The sequence below is a fragment of the Anopheles funestus genome, chromosome X (genome assembly GCF_943734845.2).
Source record: "Anopheles funestus chromosome X, idAnoFuneDA-416_04, whole genome shotgun sequence".
In the NCBI taxonomy this organism is placed as follows: domain Eukaryota; kingdom Metazoa; phylum Arthropoda; class Insecta; order Diptera; family Culicidae; genus Anopheles; species Anopheles funestus.
The window spans coordinates 21,976,974-21,999,586 of NC_064597.1; the positions used below are offsets into that span (position 1 = coordinate 21,976,974).

The 22,613-nt window shown below is 38.3% G+C and overlaps 3 protein-coding genes across 3 annotated transcripts in view; 1 reads left to right on the forward strand and 2 right to left on the reverse strand.

The window, feature by feature from the left end:
• Window positions 1-22,613, reverse strand: part of LOC125768179 (uncharacterized) — a 460,049-nt gene that overhangs the window by 367,851 nt on the left and 69,585 nt on the right. The gene's annotated exons all lie outside the window — the stretch shown is intronic.
• Window positions 5,706-8,631, reverse strand: LOC125768915 (E3 SUMO-protein ligase ZBED1-like). The gene is made up of 2 exons (XM_049437242.1): window positions 8,035-8,631; window positions 5,706-7,962 (listed from the first exon to the last, which is right to left on the reverse strand). Exon 2 carries the CDS (start codon window positions 7,951-7,953, stop codon window positions 6,160-6,162), a length of 1,794 nt encoding a protein of 597 aa, XP_049293199.1. The 5' UTR covers window positions 7,954-7,962; window positions 8,035-8,631; the 3' UTR covers window positions 5,706-6,159.
• On the forward strand, window positions 8,659-11,428 carry LOC125768920 (E3 SUMO-protein ligase ZBED1-like). The gene is made up of 2 exons (XM_049437254.1): window positions 8,659-9,263; window positions 9,336-11,428. The coding sequence occupies exon 2, from the start codon at window positions 9,345-9,347 to the stop codon at window positions 11,136-11,138; it is 1,794 nt and encodes a 597-aa protein (XP_049293211.1). The 5' UTR covers window positions 8,659-9,263; window positions 9,336-9,344; the 3' UTR covers window positions 11,139-11,428.

Here is a 22,613-nt window from a genome sequence, read left to right on the forward strand (position 1 = left end):
TGGAGCAGTTTCGCATGTTTTTTTTTATTTTTTAGTGCAAAATAATAGTTTAACTATACAGTGAAAGATGTTTTAGTGAAGTTAATATGGTTAGCAGTTTTAATATACGTTTTAATTCGTGTGAATAGTGCGCGTTTACAGTAAGTTTACAGTGTTCAGGATGAAAAGCGGTTCCGTTCAGTGGAATGTGACAGTGTTGAGTGGTGTTCGCTAAATTGCAATCTACGGATGACCGAACATAGTTAAAAATATGTTTCTCGTTGTATAACCGTAAGTTACGCCTAATATGTGTGCATATACATTTATGTTATCTCCTTGCGCAGCAATAACCTCGTGCAGCGTCTTTTGTGTTGTCTTGAGTGCGTATTTGATGTAGTTCTGTATCGTGGTGTTGGTGTTCCGGCTACGGTGTACATCTCTGGAACATACATGTCCATATATTCTTTTGTTCTGCTTGTGCATTGCTTTAGTTGTGTGTGTGCAGTATCGTTTCCTTAGAATTCGAGAAAGTGAGGTTAACGAATTTTACACATGGATTGGTTCAATGATAAAAGTTCTTATTGCGCACATTTGCCTTGTGTTGAGTATCCTGCAATTTCATCGCAATTCTTTCACGCCTTACAAAATTGAAGTCATTAAATGTGTTTGGAGTTTTTAGATATATTAAATTATAATTGAAAAACTCTCGCTACCCTATCGCAGTCGGTACTCCATTTCTGCAAAATACATATATGTGTGTAAATTGCAATCTACGGATTTGCGTTGTAGAGGAATCATCAAAATATGTTTAATGCTCATAAAACGTCCTTTTCATTTTTACAGAACTATGCCGGAAAGGGAGAGCATCGTCATCGCAACAAAAGAAAAACGTTCTGGGTTGAATGGTAACTGAATGTTAGTATATTATTTCCGAATTAATGTATAGAACAGTCTGCTATACTTATTTATAATTTCATATTTTCTATCTTAATAAATTGAAATTGATGGAAGCCTAATACAAAGCAGACTCGATAAACTTTTGTTTGTTATTTTGTCGAATAATTTATTGAAGTATTAAAATTTTATCATCTGATTTATTATTTTATTATTTTTTGCTTTTCAGTCTGAGAATGTAGTTGGAGAATTAGGAGCGAAAAGGAAGAAAATCGCGGATCTTTTATCTATCGTTGCAAATGTACAAGCGAAAACATACGAATATGAGTGATGTTAGCCTGGCAAAAAAGGATGTTAACGCATTGCGTTTCATACCATCGACGTGGGTGCCGTTCACTAGCCTACAGCATTTGTGAGTAGCTATTGTTTTTAATATTGTTAACGTAAATTATAAAACAGTGGATCAAGATTCTAATACTTAATTTTGTTTTAGATTGCTACACTAACAGTGAGTAATATTGCACTTGTCTTGTAAAAAACATTTAAGGATTATGTAAAGGTAAGTTGAAAAACACATGATTAATACAATAATACAGCTGAGCAAACATGCTTGTTGGTAAGGTAATTAATTACCTTTTAAGTTAATTAAGCTTTCTGGTCTTCTTGTTCTTAAGATTGCGTTCTGGGCTTATTGATCTAAAAAAAAACAAACGCAGCAAAAATCATTTGAAATCTAGTTTGTGTCTAGTCTAAATTAAAGCTTAGCAGAATCGTGAGCGATCTGAACCGATCCTATTGTAGGGAAGGGACTGATTCGTTGAATTTTCCGAGTTCCGATTATGCGCAATCTTATCATTACTGGGTTTTAAGATTCTTAAAACAAAACTATTTTCACGCTGCAGAATGTGTATTGCTATCGTTGTTATCTATTTTTTTATTAGCTCAGGGACGGCCAGGCCGTACATCGTACAGGCTATCCTTATTATCTAACATTGATACGCTAAATTTCATATACAGTAGCAGTCACTCATTTGCGAACACCTTCATTTCGGACACTTTTTCAACTTCACGTGTTTAATAGTAATTTTTAGAAAAACTTAGCGGTATGAATCCTTGTCAGGTAGCTCCTTTTATCTCTCCTTAATGCGAAAATGAAAAAAAGAACCAAAAAGACGTACTTGCGGAGAAAAACAGAAATAAACAGAAAAGCTGCCTGATTTTATCACGAGCATTCAAATCCGAACTGTGCCCTTCCCCTATGAAAGTTGCTTTATTAACCTGTTTTAATATCAACTTATTAACTACCTCAGTTGTTTTAAACATTCGGTTATAGGAATTTAACATAATTTTATGTTTAATGATTTTCATATTCATATTTTATGATTTTCACATTAAGGAAGGGTAGAAGGAGCTACCTGAAAAGGATTCATACCGCTAAGTTTTTCTAATAAATACTATTAAACACGTGAAGTTGAAAAAGTGTCCGAAATGAAGGTGTTCGGAAATTAGTGACTGCTACTGTAGCTATGTGCATTTTCTTTCCTCATTCTACGGGTGCACATAATCCCGGGTGAACATATCCAAAAGTACTGTATGTAATGATGTATTCCATGTAAAACTTCCGAAATGGCCGTGATGGCGTTGCCGAGTTTCGATAGCGGATAAAGACCCCAAAGCTGTGGCATCTTCTCCATTCTGTCCAATCTTATGGATCCAGAATTAATGAACCACTTTTTTCCTACTAATCCACGTCAGGGATGTAACTGCTAAGATCCATTATTTTTTATAGCCATGTTGATGTTGTAAGGATTATGTCAGGAGGGTTAGGGAGCGAACCAAAACCTTGAAATAATTATAGCTCTTCATCGGACTGTCGTCCTAGCCTGTGCATCTGGATTGACGGGTCAGATATTCCCGAATCCAGGTCATGGATGTGACTGTCAAAATGTCGTAGAGCCATCAACGACAAACAAACAATAGCTTAAACTACTGGGGTACAAACAAGAAACATAATACAACACATAGGAACAATTAAGAAAACGATATTGCGTACTATCTACAGGATGAGCAAAGGGGGGAGTTCCCTTTGGCGAAACCGAAAATAATCCGTGTGTACACGTAGTCCTTCTGACCCAGAATGTTGCGCATCGGCGCAGCAAGGGTTCTTCCTGATGCCCGAACGGCTGTTAGAAGTCCGGGTCTTGCGGCATCAAATTCTCCACATGACCAGAGGATGTGGTCGATGTCGTGGAATCCAGCGCTACAGCTACAAACCTTGGATTCGGACATGCCTATACGTTGAAGATGCGCATTCATTCCATAATGGTTCGACATAAGTCTAGACATTAAACGAATGAACGCACGATCTACCAGGAGCCTGTTAAACCAGGGTCGCAGTTATACCTGTGGTGAGATTGAATACAGGAACCTCTCGAGTTCATCGTCATCCCACATGCTCGGCCAACGTGCCATGCAAAGTTGGTGCAGGATGTGAAGAAACTCGTGAGGTGGAATCATTCTGTCAAGAAAGCTGCGCTCAGAGGCACCTCGTTTGTACAAAAGATCTGCCTTTTCATTTCCGGGGATACTGCAATGAGCAGGCAGCCGATAAGCGATATTCGAAACGCTTTGTTAAACATATTGCTGTTATCTTCATCCTCTTGCAGTTACTCGATTGTTCGATTTAGTTTTTCCTCAAATGCACTCGCGGTAATCATTTCCGTAGCATATTGTAGAAATTACACCGGTTGTGATCGGAGGAAACTTGTGATATCTCGGGTTTGCTTGTATGCAAAGTACGTGTACGCGGTTTGGCTTACGCTTTTACAATGTTTATTCAATCGTAAAAAAATCCTAACCCAATACCACAGTTTATGTTCTAAAATTCCGTCATGTGTATACTATTAGCTTCTAGTGTTGTCAAGTATCGATGGAGTTCAAATAATATTCATGCAAATTATGATTTTCATAGAACTTCTTAACTAAGTAATTCATACTAAATTAAACATTCCGGCCACCAAAAGAGAATTCTTTTTTAAATGCATGAAACTATCTAACCTAATACTGTTTGACCAACGTAACGCAATTTGATGTACCAACTGTCAACATGATTTGTTTATACTTATCCCACGTGCGATCGTAGATCTGTCTAATCGATGGGATAGAGTAGTAACGCGACTCTATTAGCTGCTCTAACGAATTCCTTGCCGGTTTTTCCTCGTAACGTAATTACTCTTATTATCCCATCTTTACCCGGTTATTCGTGCTTTCGGCCAAACTGCAGGTGGGACGTTATCTTCCTTTACAACCACTAATTGGTCGATCTCTAGCTTCACAAGTTCATTGATCGCATGTTTTGCCCTGGCTTGTAATTGCTGCAGGTACTCAGGGTACAAGCGTGCCCAAATTTCCTGCATGTGCTTTTGCACTATTTGGCAATTGCTTAAACGATTTGACGAAATCTTACTTACATTGACCTCCGGGACTGCCTGCATACTACGACCTATCAAAAAATGACCCGGTGTTAGTGCCTATAAATCGGTCGGATCATCGGACATGGGTACTAAAGGCCGTGAATTAAGGCATTGCTCAATTTGAGCCAGAAGGGTAAGCATGTTTTCCTGGGTTACGCTACTAACTCCTATCGTCTTAAGTAGGTGACCTTTCGCTGACTTTACCGCTGCTTCCCAAAGGCCTCCAAAATGAGGTGCGCATGGAGTGATAAATTTCCACCTGCTTTCGCTTTCGGCGCACCTATCAAAAATGCTTCTCCTATCACCCTCATCGACTTTCAGCATCCTGTATATGCGATGCAACTCATGTGCAGCGCCCTTGAACGTTGTTGCATTGTCCGAGTGCAACTCAGTTACCCTCCCCCGCCTGGCGACAAAGCGTCGTAGTGCCGCTAAAAACGCTTTTCACCATATTTCGACCTCCAATCAACCAAAATATCTGCCGGAGCGTTGCCAGCATGAATTGTGGTCCGGCATGCATCTTCTGCTGATGGATGTTCTCTGCCAGTAGTGTCGACAGGTGATGTGATGCTGCGAGGACAATCGGATGCTTGGTTGATTCTTATATGTTGGCGTTATCAAGCCGGCCACCAACGCGTAACATACCCTTTGGATCGAGGTATGGTGACAACCACTTCAGCTTTGACTTTGAATTCACCTGCTTTCCTTGTTTTAGGTGATCCAATTCGTCCCCAAACGAGTCCTGTTGTGGCAGCTGGCACTAGAGATGGGACAAAATGGCATATAGACGGAACTGGTTCCAGACGATTCCACAAAAATTCGGAACCAGTTCCAGCAGGTAGGTGCAACCACCCAGTCCGGAACCGTCCGGAATCGTCCGGAATCGTCCGGAATCGCCCGGAACCGTCCGGAATCGTCCGGAATCGTCCGGAACCGTCCGGAACCGTTCGGAATCGTCCGGAATCGTCCGGAACCGTCCGGAATCGTTCGGAATCGTCCGGAACCGTCCGGAATCGTCCGGAACCGTCCGGAATCGTTCGGAATCGTCCGGAACCGTTCGGAATCGTCCGGAACCGTCGGAATCGTTGGAACTGTCGGAACATTTGGAATCGTTGGAACCGTTGGAACCACTGGAACCGTTGGAATAGCTAGAACCGTTGGAACCGTTGGAACTGTTGGAACCACTGCAACTGCTGGAACTGCTGGAACCATCCGGAATCGTAGTCGGCTAGTATGACTTCACAGTACGCACTGTTTTCTTTTTGATTTGATGATTTTTATTTCGTTTTCTTCGCCTTTTGCTCTGCGTGTATCTTTCATAAACGGGTAGACTTTTTTTTATCAAGTAGACAAACGCTTGGTGCTGTTGGGTTTATTTTGATTGCATTGATGAATTGTGTGAAAGTACCGAATGTTATGTTAATCGAAATGTTTTTACAGACTTTTTTCGAAATCGTTCAGAACCGTCTCTGAATTGAATGCTCTGATACTGATAGTGTCTTTTAACCCACACATTTCTTCTGGTTCTACTTCCTTCTACATCTGTCATATTGTCCTTCATCTTTCGTTTATATTTACAATAAAATCAATACTTTAAATAAGATTGTAAATATAATTTACCACTATCGACTTATTTTTTTGGATAGGATCAGAATACTATAATAGGATATGAGGTGAGTCCTATCGTAATCTTTCTTTTTTGCTAAAAAAATAAACTATTGAACGGCTACGATTCTTGCATTTTATTAAATTGAACATATGATTACATTACTATCTATTTATTTGCTATCAGCTCATTACTAAACTATAAGACTTACAGGTTATGGTAATTTTGTTTTATAAAAATGATTTCTTTTAATTTTTTTGATGTCAATCTATTTCTTTTTTCTGTAAGAATGTTACCTGCCTTCGAAAAAATTCGTTCACATGGAACAGAAGACGCAGGAATGCTCAAATATTGTTTGGCAAAATATGATAACGTTGGATAAATCACTTCTCTTTCCTTCCACCATAGAAATGGATCACATTTGACCTGTAAATTTTTTTCCGAAATGTAGCGATCCAGCTCAAGAGCAGCAAGAATTCTTGCACTTGATGTGTGCTCGCTTTGGTGAACTTTTTTCAGTGGTTGCCATATGTCGTCATCGCTATCAAGATCTTTTTCTGCATTGTCTTTAATTTGTGTATCCATTCTATTTTGGAATGGAATCATCTTTTCTATCATATGCGTGTACACATTTTGGTACTGCGCGTCGCTTCCTAAAAATCCATCTTTTTTGAGCCTTGGGTCTAGTAAAATCGCATACGAAACTATTTCAAGATTGTTCGTTGTTTCGAACCTAGTTTTTAGACCCAGTATAAGATCATCTACTAAATCAATAACCTTGTGATGTAGTACTTCCTTTTCTTTTTTTTCAATAATTTTTTGCAATAAGGACCTAGTTAAAAACCCCATTGTTGAAATTGATATCGTTTTTTCCGCCATAATTTCGATTGTAACCGTATTGAACAGCTTTAAGATCTTAGTAGCTTGTTCTATAATGAGCCAATCTTCTTCCTCTAGCTTGCATGAGATTTTCAAAGTTGCAATACAAGATGCTAGTGGAATTCGGTTTTGTTTGAAACGATCCAACATTTCGTATGTTGAATTCCATCTGGTAGGGCAATCTTGTTTAATTTTTAATAGCGGATGATTCAAGCTAGTTTGCATTTCGGCCAGCTTTTGGGCAGCTTTTGAGCTTTTTTTGAAATGCATAACGATGCTTTTTACGTTCTCAATCGTTGATTTTATCTTTTGAAGGCCTCTTTGAACCACTAAATTTAACGTATGGGCACCACACGGGAGATGAGAAAGATTTAATATAGTTGCAGCTGATTTCATGTTGGTCGCATTATCCGTGACCAAAGTAAATAATTTATCGGAAATTTCAAAGGTATTAGTTACAGTCGTTATCCAATCGGCTATATTCTTTCCCGTATGGGTAATTGAAAAATCTGAACATTCCAATAAATACGAACACAGTTCGTATTTATTATTTATGAAATGAGCAGTCACTGCACAAAAATTATCATTATTAATGCTAGTCCAACAATCTGCTGTCAGTGATACAGTTGAAGCTATGAGTAATTTACTTTTCACCACCTCCAAAGTTTCGTTGTAAAGTGCCGGTAATGCTGCATTAGAAATACTTTTTCTTGTTGGCAGTTCATATTTAGGGTTTAAAGCTTTAACGAAATCTCCAAAATATTCATTTTCAACTATTGAAAAAGGATGATATTCTTTACATATCATTAAAAGCAATAGAGAATCGATTTTTTTTTTTGATTCCGAGCTCATTGGTTTGCTGGGTTGAAAAAAATTGGTAATTGTGGTGCAGACGTTTTGTTGGCCGGAAGTACCTTCTAGAGGGGAATCTATTTCAGAATTTGTTGTCGACAGCGGGTTACTCCTGTACAGCGGAACGGTTGGGTGTTTACGACCGAGATGCCTTTTCAAGTTTGATGTTGATCCCTTGCAGTACGAAACTATCTGCTGACAGTAGCGACATTTAGCACCACTTTCAGATTTCGTGAAATGCTGCCATATATCGCTGGTCATGTGTGCCATAGCGCCGAGCTGAAAAGTACATGGTTACAATGTAAGATTAATTTTCTATTGCTTGTAAATCAGTAGCCGTTTTTCCTATACCTCTTTGTAAGACGGACGTGACCAATAGAATTCGAGTTCTCTCCAACTTCAGATAACAGGCGCTTTGAAGTAATGCCCAGTACGTCACCGGTGAAGTCGAAGTAATCGCCTGATCGCCGAAGAATCTCTTTTGCACTATGCACGGATCTTGCACTTGCAACAGTTCGCAAAAAAATTTCACTGGCCTATGTGTATTCAGGAGCTAATCACGTTGAATCAAAAGTAAGCACGCCACTGGTAAAGTAATCGTCTGATCGCCGAAGAATCTCTTTTGCACTGTGCACAGATCTGACTTGCAATGGTTCACAAAGAATTTCACTAGTATGAGCATTTTCTAAGGAAAATGTATTGTTTGGCACTGTCTATACCATCAACACTGTCGATATATAATCAGAGTGTGGTACAGATACTAGTACAGATTGCAGCGATAACACTATTGTACAGTCTGAGCTGTGAGCTATCTGATCCTTAGTGTGTGCTTTGCTTCACTAGTATGTGTGCGTTACAGGGAAACACAATTGATAGGGTGCGGTGAGCCGACTTTAGGGAATCGCGCAAGCGAATATGAAATACGGGACGATTGATATAGAAACACCCAATACTTTAGCGAATCAGCCAAAATTTCTATATCAATCAGTTTCTATATCAATCGTCCCGTATTTCATATTCGCTTGCGCGATTCCCTAAAGTCGGCTCACCGCACCCTATCAATTGTGTTTCCCTGTAACGCACACATACTAGTGAAGCAAAGCACACACTAAGGATCAGATAGCTCACAGCTCAGACTGTACAATAGTGTTATCGCTGCAATCTGTACTAGTATCTGTACCACACTCTGATTATATATCGACAGTGTTGATGGTATAGACAGTGCCAAACAATACATTTTCCTTAGAAAATGCTCATACTAGTGAAATTCTTTGTGAACCATTGCAAGTCAGATCTGTGCACAGTGCAAAAGAGATTCTTCGGCGATCAGACGATTACTTTACCAGTGGCGTGCTTACTTTTGATTCAACGTGATTAGCTCCTGAATACACATAGGCCAGTGAAATTTTTTTGCGAACTGTTGCAAGTGCAAGATCCGTGCATAGTGCAAAAGAGATTCTTCGGCGATCAGGCGATTACTTCGACTTCACCGGTGACGTACTGGGCATTACTTCAAAGCGCCTGTTATCTGAAGTTGGAGAGAACTCGAATTCTATTGGTCACGTCCGTCTTACAAAGAGGTATAGGAAAAACGGCTACTGATTTACAAGCAATAGAAAATTAATCTTACATTGTAACCATGTACTTTTCAGCTCGGCGCTATGGCACACATGACCAGCGATATATGGCAGCATTTCACGAAATCTGAAAGTGGTGCTAAATGTCGCTACTGTCAGCAGATAGTTTCGTACTGCAAGGGATCAACATCAAACTTGAAAAGGCATCTCGGTCGTAAACACCCAACCGTTCCGCTGTACAGGAGTAACCCGCTGTCGACAACAAATTCTGAAATAGATTCCCCTCTAGAAGGTACTTCCGGCCAACAAAACGTCTGCACCACAATTACCAATTTTTTTCAACCCAGCAAACCAATGAGCTCGGAATCAAAAAAAAAAATCGATTCTCTATTGCTTTTAATGATATGTAAAGAATATCATCCTTTTTCAATAGTTGAAAATGAATATTTTGGAGATTTCGTTAAAGCTTTAAACCCTAAATATGAACTGCCAACAAGAAAAAGTATTTCTAATGCAGCATTACCGGCACTTTACAACGAAACTTTGGAGGTGGTGAAAAGTAAATTACTCATAGCTTCAACTGTATCACTGACAGCAGATTGTTGGACTAGCATTAATAATGATAATTTTTGTGCAGTGACTGCTCATTTCATAAATAATAAATACGAACTGTGTTCGTATTTATTGGAATGTTCAGATTTTTCAATTACCCATACGGGAAAGAATATAGCCGATTGGATAACGACTGTAACTAATACCTTTGAAATTTCCGATAAATTATTTACTTTGGTCACGGATAATGCGACCAACATGAAATCAGCTGCAACTATATTAAATCTTTCTCATCTCCCGTGTGGTGCCCATACGTTAAATTTAGTGGTTCAAAGAGGCCTTCAAAAGATAAAATCAACGATTGAGAACGTAAAAAGCATCGTTATGCATTTCAAAAAAAGCTCAAAAGCTGCCCAAAAGCTGGCCGAAATGCAAACTAGCTTGAATCATCCGCTATTAAAAATTAAACAAGATTGCCCTACCAGATGGAATTCAACATACGAAATGTTGGATCGTTTCAAACAAAACCGAATTCCACTAGCATCTTGTATTGCAACTTTGAAAATCTCATGCAAGCTAGAGGAAGAAGATTGGCTCATTATAGAACAAGCTACTAAGATCTTAAAGCTGTTCAATACGGTTACAATCGAAATTATGGCGGAAAAAACGATATCAATTTCAACAATGGGGTTTTTAACTAGGTCCTTATTGCAAAAAATTATTGAAAAAAAAGAAAAGGAAGTACTACATCACAAGGTTATTGATTTAGTAGATGATCTTATACTGGGTCTAAAAACTAGGTTCGAAACAACGAACAATCTTGAAATAGTTTCGTATGCGATTTTACTAGACCCAAGGCTCAAAAAAGATGGATTTTTAGGAAGCGACGCGCAGTACCAAAATGTGTACACGCATATGATAGAAAAGATGATTCCATTCCAAAATAGAATGGATACACAAATTAAAGACAATGCAGAAAAAGATCTTGATAGCGATGACGACATATGGCAACCACTGAAAAAAGTTCACCAAAGCGAGCACACATCAAGTGCAAGAATTCTTGCTGCTCTTGAGCTGGATCGCTACATTTCGGAAAAAAATTTACAGGTCAAATGTGATCCATTTCTATGGTGGAAGGAAAGAGAAGTGATTTATCCAACGTTATCATATTTTGCCAAACAATATTTGAGCATTCCTGCGTCTTCTGTTCCATGTGAACGAATTTTTTCGAAGGCAGGTAACATTCTTACAGAAAAAAGAAATAGATTGACATCAAAAAAATTAAAAGAAATCATTTTTATAAAACAAAATTACCATAACCTGTAAGTCTTATAGTTTAGTAATGAGCTGATAGCAAATAAATAGATAGTAATGTAATCATATGTTCAATTTAATAAAATGCAAGAATCGTAGCCGTTCAATAGTTTATTTTTTTAGCAAAAAAGAAAGATTACGATAGGACTCACCTCATATCCTATTATAGTATTCTGATCCTATCCAAAAAAATAAGTCGATAGTGGTAAATTATATTTACAATCTTATTTAAAGTATTGATTTTATTGTAAATATAAACGAAAGATGAAGGACAATATGACAGATGTAGAAGGAAGTAGAACCAGAAGAAATGTGTGGGTTAAAAGACACTATCAGTATCAGAGCATTCAATTCAGAGACGGTTCTGAACGATTTCGAAAAAAAGTCTGTAAAAACATTTCGATTAACATAACATTCGGTACTTTCACACAATTCATCAATGCAATCAAAATAAACCCAACAGCACCAAGCGTTTGTCTACTTGATAAAAAAAAGTCTACCCGTTTATGAAAGCTACACGCAGAGCAAAAGGCGAAGAAAACGAAATAAAAATCATCAAATCAAAAAGAAAACAGTGCGTACTGTGAAGTCATACTAGCCGACTACGATTCCGGATGGTTCCAGCAGTTCCAGCAGTTGCAGTGGTTCCAACAGTTCCAACGGTTCCAACGGTTCTAGCTATTCCAACGGTTCCAGTGGTTCCAACGGTTCCAACGATTCCAAATGTTCCGACAGTTCCAACGATTCCGACGGTTCCGGACGATTCCGAACGGTTCCGGACGATTCCGAACGATTCCGGACGGTTCCGGACGATTCCGGACGGTTCCGGACGATTCCGAACGATTCCGGACGGTTCCGGACGATTCCGGACGATTCCGAACGGTTCCGGACGGTTCCGGACGATTCCGGACGGTTCCGAGTGGAACCGTCAATTCCATTTCTTCGGAATCGGAACTGGAATCACACGACCCGGAGCCGGATCGGAACCGTGGGTGCATTCCACCGAACCCATCACTAGCTGGCACAACCTTAGTTCCGCTTCTTGCAACTCCGCCGCTGTAAGCGATGAGACGGAATATAGTAGCGTCTTCAGGTCTACTTTCCGTATGACGCGCTCGACCGGAGATGCTTTGCTCGCGCTTAGGTTTCCGAAAAACCGCAAGCAATACCCCATGACTCTTCGCAGCTTGCTGTAAGCGGAGTATCGTGCGAAGAGTGCACTGCTGAAGTCGTCGTAGAAGTGCCGACAATCTTTGACACCGCCAATCGCTCCTCGGTGTCTGCCTCGCGCTCCATTATCCCTGTTGGTGCTTGAGCTTCTATGGCACCTTCATTCGTAGCCATGTGACATAGCATCAAACTGGGCACGGTGCCCTTGGAAGTATTCCCGGAGACCACCCATGCAAACGGAGTTTCTATTAGCCATGGTTTGCCATTGCCTAACGACTGCTTCTTGCCAGAATGCAATTCCCAAAACATATTTCCACCAATGACTACATCTACCTTTCCGGGAACGTGGAAAGTAGGATCTGCGAGCATTACAGTAATGGCGAGATAGTAATGTCCACTTGTGACCGTGGTGTCAGCAACCGATGTGCCATTGTTTCGGAAACAAAATTGCACATTGATCCCGAATCAAGAAGAGCCCGAGCATCAAACCTGTTGCCATAATCATCAACCAGCTGGAGTTGTATCGTTTCCAGCAACACCATTTCCTCCTCCGATTGGGCAGCCATGGTCACTACTGGATTCACGTGAAGCAGTGAATGATGTCGTGCCTTGCACGTAGTGCACTTGTATGACGAACGACAATCCTTCACTTGGTGATTGCGATTAAGGCAATTCCAGCACAATCGTTCTCGTGTGGCCATTTCACGTCGTTGTTGTACGTTCTTGCTTGCAAATGTTGGACAATTGCACAAGTGGTGTGGATCCGCACAACCCAAAATGCACGATGGCTGCGGTGCTGGAACACTCGGTGATGCCCTTCGTGCTGTTGCTGTGTTACTCACCACCATCGGTCTCTGTTCGGATGATCTTAAGTATTAGACTTAAGTATTCGGATGCGATCGTGTAAGAAATCTACTAGTTCCTTGTACTTATCTTTCAGGTGGCTTGTTGAGTGGTTTTCCCAAGCTAGGACGGTGACAGTTGGCAGGCTCTCTCGGCTCACAGTTGGCAGGTGATGAATGTTGCGATAGTATTCACGAGCAAGCGTACCCGGGTTGTCGTATCGCTTCAGCAAGGCAAACCACGTAACGTCATAATTATCTGCTGTCAGGGTGGTATGCTCGAATAGCAAACCAGCATCGCCCTTTAACGATGACAGCAGATATTGCAGCTTCATGATGTAGGGAATGTCCGCTGAAGAATCGATCATCGCCACAAATCTGTCCCGGAACGTTAGCCATTTTGTCGAATCCCCGTCGAACGTGGGATTTTTGGCAACCGCAAATTCACTGCACTCGATCGTCCCGAACTGTTCAACGTTGAATTGACGATCAACAACGAATCCTGTTATCACACCGGGGTTGGTTGGTTGTCTTCGTAGAAGGAAACTTTTAACGCGTCGGTAACGCGTGTCCATATCACAACGGTCAATCACATACGTGTCCGCCGCGTCCTCATCTAACTCCGACACTTTCGCGTTTGCCTGGAGAAAATCCTAATAATACTTCTCCAACTGTTCTAGGCACACTGGTATTTCGCTTACTTGATCCTCGGTATATTCACTTGTGAACTTCTCAATGTTCTTAACCAGTTCCACAGCTTGGCTTTTTTTTATTTGAACCGATTTGAGTTTCTTCTCCATTTTTCTTTCAAATTTGACGCGCAAGATAATCTCAATCAGATCGTGTACAAGCTTGTACGCAAAAATGTCTTTCCAATGGCGCAATTTTAGCAATGGGTGCTATTGCAGTTATGGATGCCATAACGGCTATTTCTTCACTCTGTCCGAACAAATTGCACTAGCACTTTTGATAAGTTTTCTGGTGGCAACACGATTAACATGGACAAACAACTAACAAATGTTCCGATTGCTCGTGATAGCGGAGCAATTACACATAATACAGTGGTTAACATCACGGATTGCGTAGCCAAATTACAGAAAAAAGAACGCGTCACATAAACGGTCCCGGAGTGCCGTTTTTCCCGAGATTTGTGTACACTTAGTGTCCTGCTGCAAGTTTCATTGCACGTAATGCTTCCTTTCACGATCCGGTTCGAAGGATCAAAATGTAGAAATTACACCGGTTGTGAGCGGCGGAAATTTGTGATATCGCGGTTTGGCTTACGCTTTTACAATGTTTATTCAATCGTTTTAACATATTTTGAATAAATTGCTTTTCGGCTAAGGGTAATAAGTCTCCATGTAAAACGTTCAAATTAGCCAATTCTATTTGCTCTTCTAAAGATGTTAAAATATGAAGGATATCGTTAACGCTAACTATCATGTTAACGAGTTCAAAGTCATCTGTTATAGTTGCTCCTAATTTTAGAAGTTTCAACGTTTGTTTGTTTGATGTGCCAGTAATGTTTTGCATTTTTTGTTGGAAAAGTTCATTAATTTCGTATTGTTTGTTAATGTTCCTGCTAATTGCTTTTTCTTGCTTTTCTAGTAGACTATGGTATATTGACTGAAGATCATCATTGTCCGGGTTTCCGGTAATACATTTGATAGTCCATTAATCTGTCCTCTTTTTTGTCTTATTGGCGTTAGTGCAATTAATTTATTTTTAGATTTAAGTAGTTTGGATTCTAACGTGTGTTTATGCGAACTAGTTGTATTAATCAAACTTGATAGTTTTTCAATATATTCTACGTTTTGCTGAAAATTTCTTAGTTTTATTTTATAAATTATTCGATTGAATCCTATTCTAGTTCTAGCTGATTGTAATTTTATGGCTACTAATCCATTTTAATTCAATATTTCCTTAAATATTGTCGCTTTCAATAGACTGATAGTCATAAGAGTAATGATAAGTTTTATAATAAACATTTTTAAAGTGGCTGAGAAACATTTTTTTCCAGGTTTTCCTTTCAAGGGACCTGTAAAGAAGTTGAGAAGAATAACATTACGTTTCAGTTTTAAGTTTACGTTTTAGTTTGGCTTTATGAATTTGTCTTCCTCGGCAATGAAATGCATATGATCGTCAATCATATTCATTTCTTTGTTTTCCAGTACTTTTATTGCGTTATATCGTTCTTCATGTTTTAGATTGTTACGCTTCTTTTCTTAAACTGTATCGTTATTTGAAAAATTAGTAACATCTTCCTTGTTCTGATTTATTTTTTCCATTTGTTTTTCTTTGCGTTTTTGTATTGTTTGGGTAAACTCTTTAAATAGTTTTCTTTTTTCGCGAAATCTTTCGTTTAAATCTGTTGGTACTGCATCATTGTGTTTTATACCAAGAAATAATTCTCTAGGAGTTACATTTGTTTGGGTATGGATTGAGTCGTTATAAATTGCTACTGCTAGATTCATTTTTGAGTTTTCTGACAATATTTTGGTAGATTCCTTCTGTGATAGGATATTGTGTAATTCACGTAACGTTCGATGAATTATTTCTATTGGGCCATTTGAAGAAGATTGTCCTACGCTTGTATAATGGTACTGAATATGATTTTCTTCGAGTAAACTTTGTATTGTTGATGATTTAAAAGTGGGTTCTTGGTCCATTACGATTAATTCGGGTTTTCCTAAATTTGCTATAAAGATTGTAAATGCTTTCAATACATGGATTGCATTTCTGGAATGAATAGGTATAGCCATAGCTAATCGTGAAAACTTATCGCAAAGCGTTAGGTAATGTTTTTCTTTGATAATGAAAATATCCATGTGGACTATTTGTAATGGTCAGGTGCAAGGTGCAAGGTGCATAGGGCAAGGTGTTTCAGTTAATTTAAACTTAATTTTGTAAGGGTGCCTATCATTTTTGATTTTTGACATAATTTGCAAATGTTAATAAACTTAGCAATTTTTCATTTCATTTTTGGGAAAAATAGTCTCTTGCTATGTGTTTACTTGTTTCTAATATTCCTCTGTGATTTAATTCATGCTGAGTTTTAATTATTTGATTTTGTTTTTCATCGTCTGGAACATCTATCAACAGTTTTTGAGTCCAAAGAATTTTTAATGATTTTGCACGAGAGAAGTAGTTTTTATAAACATTTTGTAATGATTTTAAAATGTCTGTTTGGCAGTATAAGCTATTTACGATATTAGGATGTGCATTTTTTTAGGATGTTCGTAAGTATTTCAGAACTGAATACTGATTTTTTTATAGTTATTCTAGTGTATTTAGAAAAAAATTAAACTTTCCTCGCATATTCGAGTGTTCCTAAAAATCTTTTTTGTGGTTTTTTTTTTGGAACAGGCTTATTTTTTATTTTGTCTATTCAGTTTTTGAATATTTTGTCTATTTTATGAGAATTATAAATTAATGGTTTGATTCCTTTTTCTGTAACGATGTGCCCGAGAAATTCACATTGTTTATTTACATTTGATTACAACTTGTTGAGCTGGATCTTAAGATTCGCTTCTAAAAGACGTTCGAGCACTTTGTTGAGGTTGTCCAAATGTTGTTGTTGTTCCAAAAACTATGATATCATCCAGGTAAACTAAACAACATTTACCAATAAGTTCTCCTAGGATGTTGTTCATTGCTCTTTGAAAGGTGGAAGGAGCATTTTTCAAGTCGAAAGGCATTCTGATAAATTCAAAATGACCATTGCTGCTACTAAATGCTGTTTTGGTCTATCTCTGGGTTCAACTTCTATTTGATGAAAACCAGATTTGAGGTCTAACGTAGTAAAGTAGTTGCTTCTTCCCAGTCTCTCTGGAATATTTTCTATATTGGGAATTGGAAATTTATCATCAACTGTTTTCTCATTTAATTTTCGATAATCTATTACAATTCGCCATTTTTTAATTCCACTTGCATCTGATTTTTTTGAAACAATCCAGATTGGAGAGGTCCACGGTGAAATTGAGTGTTGAATGATATCATCTTTTAACATTTAATTTATTTGTTTTTAGACTTCTTTTTTATATGAGGATTTCGATAAGTTTAAGTATGAATTGAGATATCATCCACAGTATTAATTTTATGTTTAATGGTTGTTGTGCATGAAAGTTTTGTGGTTTCATTGTGTATTATTTGAGCATTATCATGAAGTATTTTAAAGAGTTTATATTTTTCTTCGTTATTTAAATGATTTTAATTGTTTTTTATTGTTTTTATTATTATTACATGCATCTGCCATTTAGGCTAAACAATGATCCTAGCACCTGGAACTAATACTAAAAATTAATGCTAAAAATTAACAATACTAACGTAAACTCAAAGCGGAAGTGAAAGAAAAGGATAAAACAAGAGACAAGGATAACAGTAAGACACATGAGGGGTGTTTAAAACACGAGTACGAAAGGAAGCAAGAGAGGAGTTAAAATCAAAATCGTCGTAGAATCGGTTGAACCACCTGAAGGAGAAGAAGGAGGATGAAAGGAGCGGATTTGATTAACTTTTCTAAATCATTTTGTGCTATTTTTAACGTGTTATTAGATTTTGTTGTATTGTAGTTTATGTCTAAAATGTCAGAAATAGGATAAACAGTTTTGGGTTTAGTCCATATGAATGAAACTTGGTCTACGAAATTAGTCGCGAATGCTTTAATGAAACCACTTTTTGCTACATAAAGACCAGCAGGTATTTCTGAATCCTGAGTTCTTATGGCTTTTTTTATTAAAACATTTCCGTTGTTGTGAGATACAGGAATTTTCACTAGTTGACAACTGTTCGCTTGTAGTTTGATTTCGGGTGAATTCATTCTTTTTATGTTTAGGTCTATCGTGTTTTGTGGTACAATTCACTTGTGTTGACCAAATAATAATTTTGCGTCACATTCTGAAAGAGTTTCATATCCTATTATTCCATCGAAAAATTGATGGAATTTGAAAAGGAATTTTTTTACTTTTATCGGTCTAAAAATTATGCCATTAAAATACTCGTTAATGGTACGCTTTCCATGTTGATTGATAATGGTTAATGTATGGCATTTGCGTTTATGGCATTCCTTTATAAAGTTGGGAGAAATAAATTTTATATTTGCACCCACTGTCGATAAGAATTTTAGCTTGTAGATTGTTTATGCTCAGTATTAGATATGGTAACCCATTAGTTGTTTTCACCTTTGATTGATTTCTGAACTGGATATTTGAAAATTTACTTCTTCAATTTCTTCGACTTCTTCGATTTCACTGTCCCAAGTGAATGGTACATTCTCGAAAACTTATGGGCAAACAACGACACCATAGGACGCGGGATTGTGCCCCAGCCAGAAGGGAACATGTTAATGACTTGGCACTTCCTCATTTACACCTCAACATTTGTGATCGTGTCATTGGAGTAACGTTAGCAAAGCTAACGTAGACAAAAACAGACAGACACCGTGCGAGCGTGCAGCGTTCAAAGTTCACTTCTCTCTGTCATCTCCGTCGCACGGGTGACACAGCTTGCAGGTGGGATTTTTCGGTAGTTTCCGAAAGGTGGTAACAAGGCAAGCACAACAATACAGCTTCGTCTTTTACAACCACTAACGCCAGCAGCGGAAGGCCATGTGTTGCATCGTGCAAAAGTGCGGCGTACTGATCGTGTACGCGATCCCGAATCCATTCGTACGCAGAAGTGGGAACAGTGAACCAACCAGTGGCAGTTCTGTTCCGAGCAAACAGCGACCTGGACCTTACAACTATTCTTGCAAAACGTACAGTTGATGGGCTGATCGGCAAAAAGAAAATTGAAGTGATTCCAATAGGCACACCATAAATTCCATTGCTGCAGAAAAATCGTTGACCTTTGATTGCACAGTCGCTGTAATGGAACCTTTCACGTGCTGTCTTGATTGTCCTATACCTGAGATGCCAATGTCCACTTGTGACCGTGGTGTTAGCAACCGATGTGCCATTGTTTCGGAAACAAAATTGCACATTGATCCCGAATCAAGAAGAGCCCGAGCATCAAACCTGTTGCCATAATCATCAACCAGCTGGAGTTGTATCGTTTCCAGCAACACCATTTCCTCCTCCGATTGGGCAGCCATGGTCACTACTGGATTCACGTGAAGCAGTGAATGATGTCGTGCCTTGCACGTAGTGCACTTGTATGACGAACGACAATCCTTCACTTGGTGATTGCGATTAAGGCAATTCCAGCACAATCGTTCTCGTGTGGCCATTTCACGTCGTTGTTGTACGTTCTTGCTTGCAAATGTTGGACAATTGCACAAGTGGTGTGGATCCGCACAACCCAAAATGCACGATGGCTGCGGTGCTGGAACACTCGGTGATGCCCTTCGTGCTGTTGCTGTGTTACTCACCACCATCGGTCTCTGTTCGGATGATCTTAAGTATTAGACTTAAGTATTCGGATGCGATCGTGTAAGAAATCTACTAGTTCCTTGTACTTATCTTTCAGGTGGCTTGTTGAGTGGTTTTCCCAAGCTAGGACGGTGACAGTTGGCAGGCTCTCTCGGCTCACAGTTGGCAGGTGATGAATGTTGCGATAGTATTCACGAGCAAGCGTACCCGGGTTGTCGTATCGCTTCAGCAAGGCAAACCACGTAACGTCATAATTATCTGCTGTCAGGGTGGTATGCTCGAATAGCAAACCAGCATCGCCCTTTAACGATGACAGCAGATATTGCAGCTTCATGATGTAGGGAATGTCCGCTGAAGAATCGATCATCGCCACAAATCTGTCCCGGAACGTTAGCCATTTTGTCGAATCCCCGTCGAACGTGGGTAATTCGATTTTTGGCAACCGCAAATTCACTGCACTCGATCGTCCCGAACTGTTCAACGTTGAATTGACGATCAACAACGAATCCTGTTATCACACCGGGGTTGGTTGGTTGTCTTCGTAGAAGGAAACTCTTAACGCGTCGGTAACGCGTGTCCATATCACAACGGTCAATCACATACGTGTCCGCCGCGTCCTCATCTAACTCCGACACTTTCGCGTTTGCCTGGAGAAAATCCTAATAATACTTTTCCAACTGTTCTAGGCACACTGGTATTTCGCTTACTTGATCATCGGTATATTCACTTGTGAACTTCTCAATGTTCTTAACCAGTTCCACAGCTTGGCTTTTTTTTATTTGAACCGATTTGAGTTTCTTCTCCATTTTTCTTTCAAATTTGACGCGCAAGATAATCTCAATCAGATCGTGTACAAGCTTGTACGCAAAAATGTCTTTCCAATGGCGCAATTTTAGCAATGGGTGCTATTGCAGTTATGGATGCCATAACGGCTATTTCTTCACTCTGTCCGAACAAATTGCACTAGCACTTTTGATAAGTTTTCTGGTGGCAACACGATTAACATGGACAAACAACTAACAAATGTTCCGATTGCTCGTGATAGCGGAGCAATTACACATAATACAGTGGTTAACATCACGGATTGCGTAGCCAAATTACAGAAAAAAGAACGCGTCACATAAACGGTCCCGGAGTGCCGTTTTTCCCGAGATTTGTGTACACTTAGTGTCCTGCTGCAAGTTTCATTGCACGTAATGCTTCCTTTCACGATCCGGTTCGAAGGATCAAAATGTAGAAATTACACCGGTTGTGAGCGGCGGAAATTTGTGATATCGCGGTTTGGCTTACGCTTTTACAATGTTTATTCAATCGTTTTAACATATTTTGAATAAATTGCTTTTCGGCTAAGGGTAATAAGTCTCCATGTAAAACGTTCAAATTAGCCAATTCTATTTGCTCTTCTAAAGATGTTAAAATATGAAGGATATCGTTAACGCTAACTATCATGTTAACGAGTTCAAAGTCATCTGTTATAGTTGCTCCTAATTTTAGAAGTTTCAACGTTTGTTTGTTTGATGTGCCAGTAATGTTTTGCATTTTTTGTTGGAAAAGTTCATTAATTTCGTATTGTTTGTTAATGTTCCTGCTAATTGCTTTTTCTTGCTTTTCTAGTAGACTATGGTATATTGACTGAAGATCATCATTGTCCGGGTTTCCGGTAATACATTTGATAGTCCATTAATCTGTCCTCTTTTTTGTCTTATTGGCGTTAGTGCAATTAATTTATTTTTAGATTTAAGTAGTTTGGATTCTAACGTGTGTTTATGCGAACTAGTTGTATTAATCAAACTTGATAGTTTTTCAATATATTCTACGTTTTGCTGAAAATTTCTTAGTTTTATTTTATAAATTATTCGATTGAATCCCATTCTAGTTCTAGCTGATTGTAATTTTATAGCTACTAATCCATTTTAATTCAATATTTCCTTAAATATTGTCGCTTTCAATTGACTGATAGTCATAAGAGTAATGATAAGTTTTATAATAAACATTTTTAAAGTGGCTGAGAAACATTTTTTTCCAGGTTTTCCTTTCAAGGGACCTGTAAAGAAGTTGAGAAGAATAACATTACGTTTCAGTTTTAAGTTTACGTTTTAGTTTGGCTTTATGAATTTGTCTTCCTCGGCAATGAAATGCATATGATCGTCAATCATATTCATTTCTTTGTTTTCCAGTACTTTTATTGCGTTATATCGTTCTTCATGTTTTAGATTGTTACGCTTCTTTTCTTAAACTGTATCGTTATTTGAAAAATTAGTAACATCTTCCTTGTTCTGATTTATTTTTTCCATTTGTTTTTCTTTGCGTTTTTGTATTGTTTGGGTAAACTCTCTAAATAGTTTTCTTTTTTCGCGAAATCTTTCGTTTAAATCTGTTGGTACTGCATCATTGTGTTTTATACCATGAAATAATTCTCTAGGAGTTACATTTGTTTGGGTATGGATTGAGTCGTTATAAATTGCTACTGCTAGATTCATTTTTGAGTTTTCTGACAATATTTTGGTAGATTCCTTCTGTGATAGGATATTGTGTAATTCACGTAACGTTCGATGAATTATTTCTATTGGGCCATTTGAAGAAGATTGTCCTACGCTTGTATAATGGTACTGAATATGATTTTCTTCGAGTAAACTTTGTATTGTTGATGATTTAAAAGTGGGTTCTTGGTCCATTACGATTAATTCGGGTTTTCCTAAATTTGCTATAAAGATTGTAAATGCTTTCAATACATGGATTGCATTTCTGGAATGAATAGGTATAGCCATAGCTAATCGTGAAAACTTATCGCAAAACGTTAGGTAATGTTTTTCTTTGATAATGAAAATATCCATGTGGACTATTTGTAATGGTCAGGTGCAAGGTGCAAGGTGCATGGGCAAGGTGTTTCAGTTAATTTAAACTTAATTTTGTAAGGGTGCCTATCATTTTTGATTTTTGACATAATTTGCAAATGTTAATGAACTTAGCAATTTTTCATTTCATTTTTGGGAAAAATAGTCTCTTGCTATGTGTTTACTTGTTTCTAATATTCCTCTGTGATTTAATTCATGCTGAGTTTTAATTATTTGATTTTGTTTTTCATCGTCTGGAACATCTATCAACAG

Bases quoted from the DNA above. Each gene is read 5' to 3' on its own strand.
- LOC125768915 (XM_049437242.1), bottom strand. From the start codon at position 7,953: ATGGCACACATGACCAGCGATATATGGCAGCATTTCACGAAATCTGAA.
- LOC125768920 (XM_049437254.1), top strand. From the start codon at position 9,345: ATGGCACACATGACCAGCGATATATGGCAGCATTTCACGAAATCTGAA.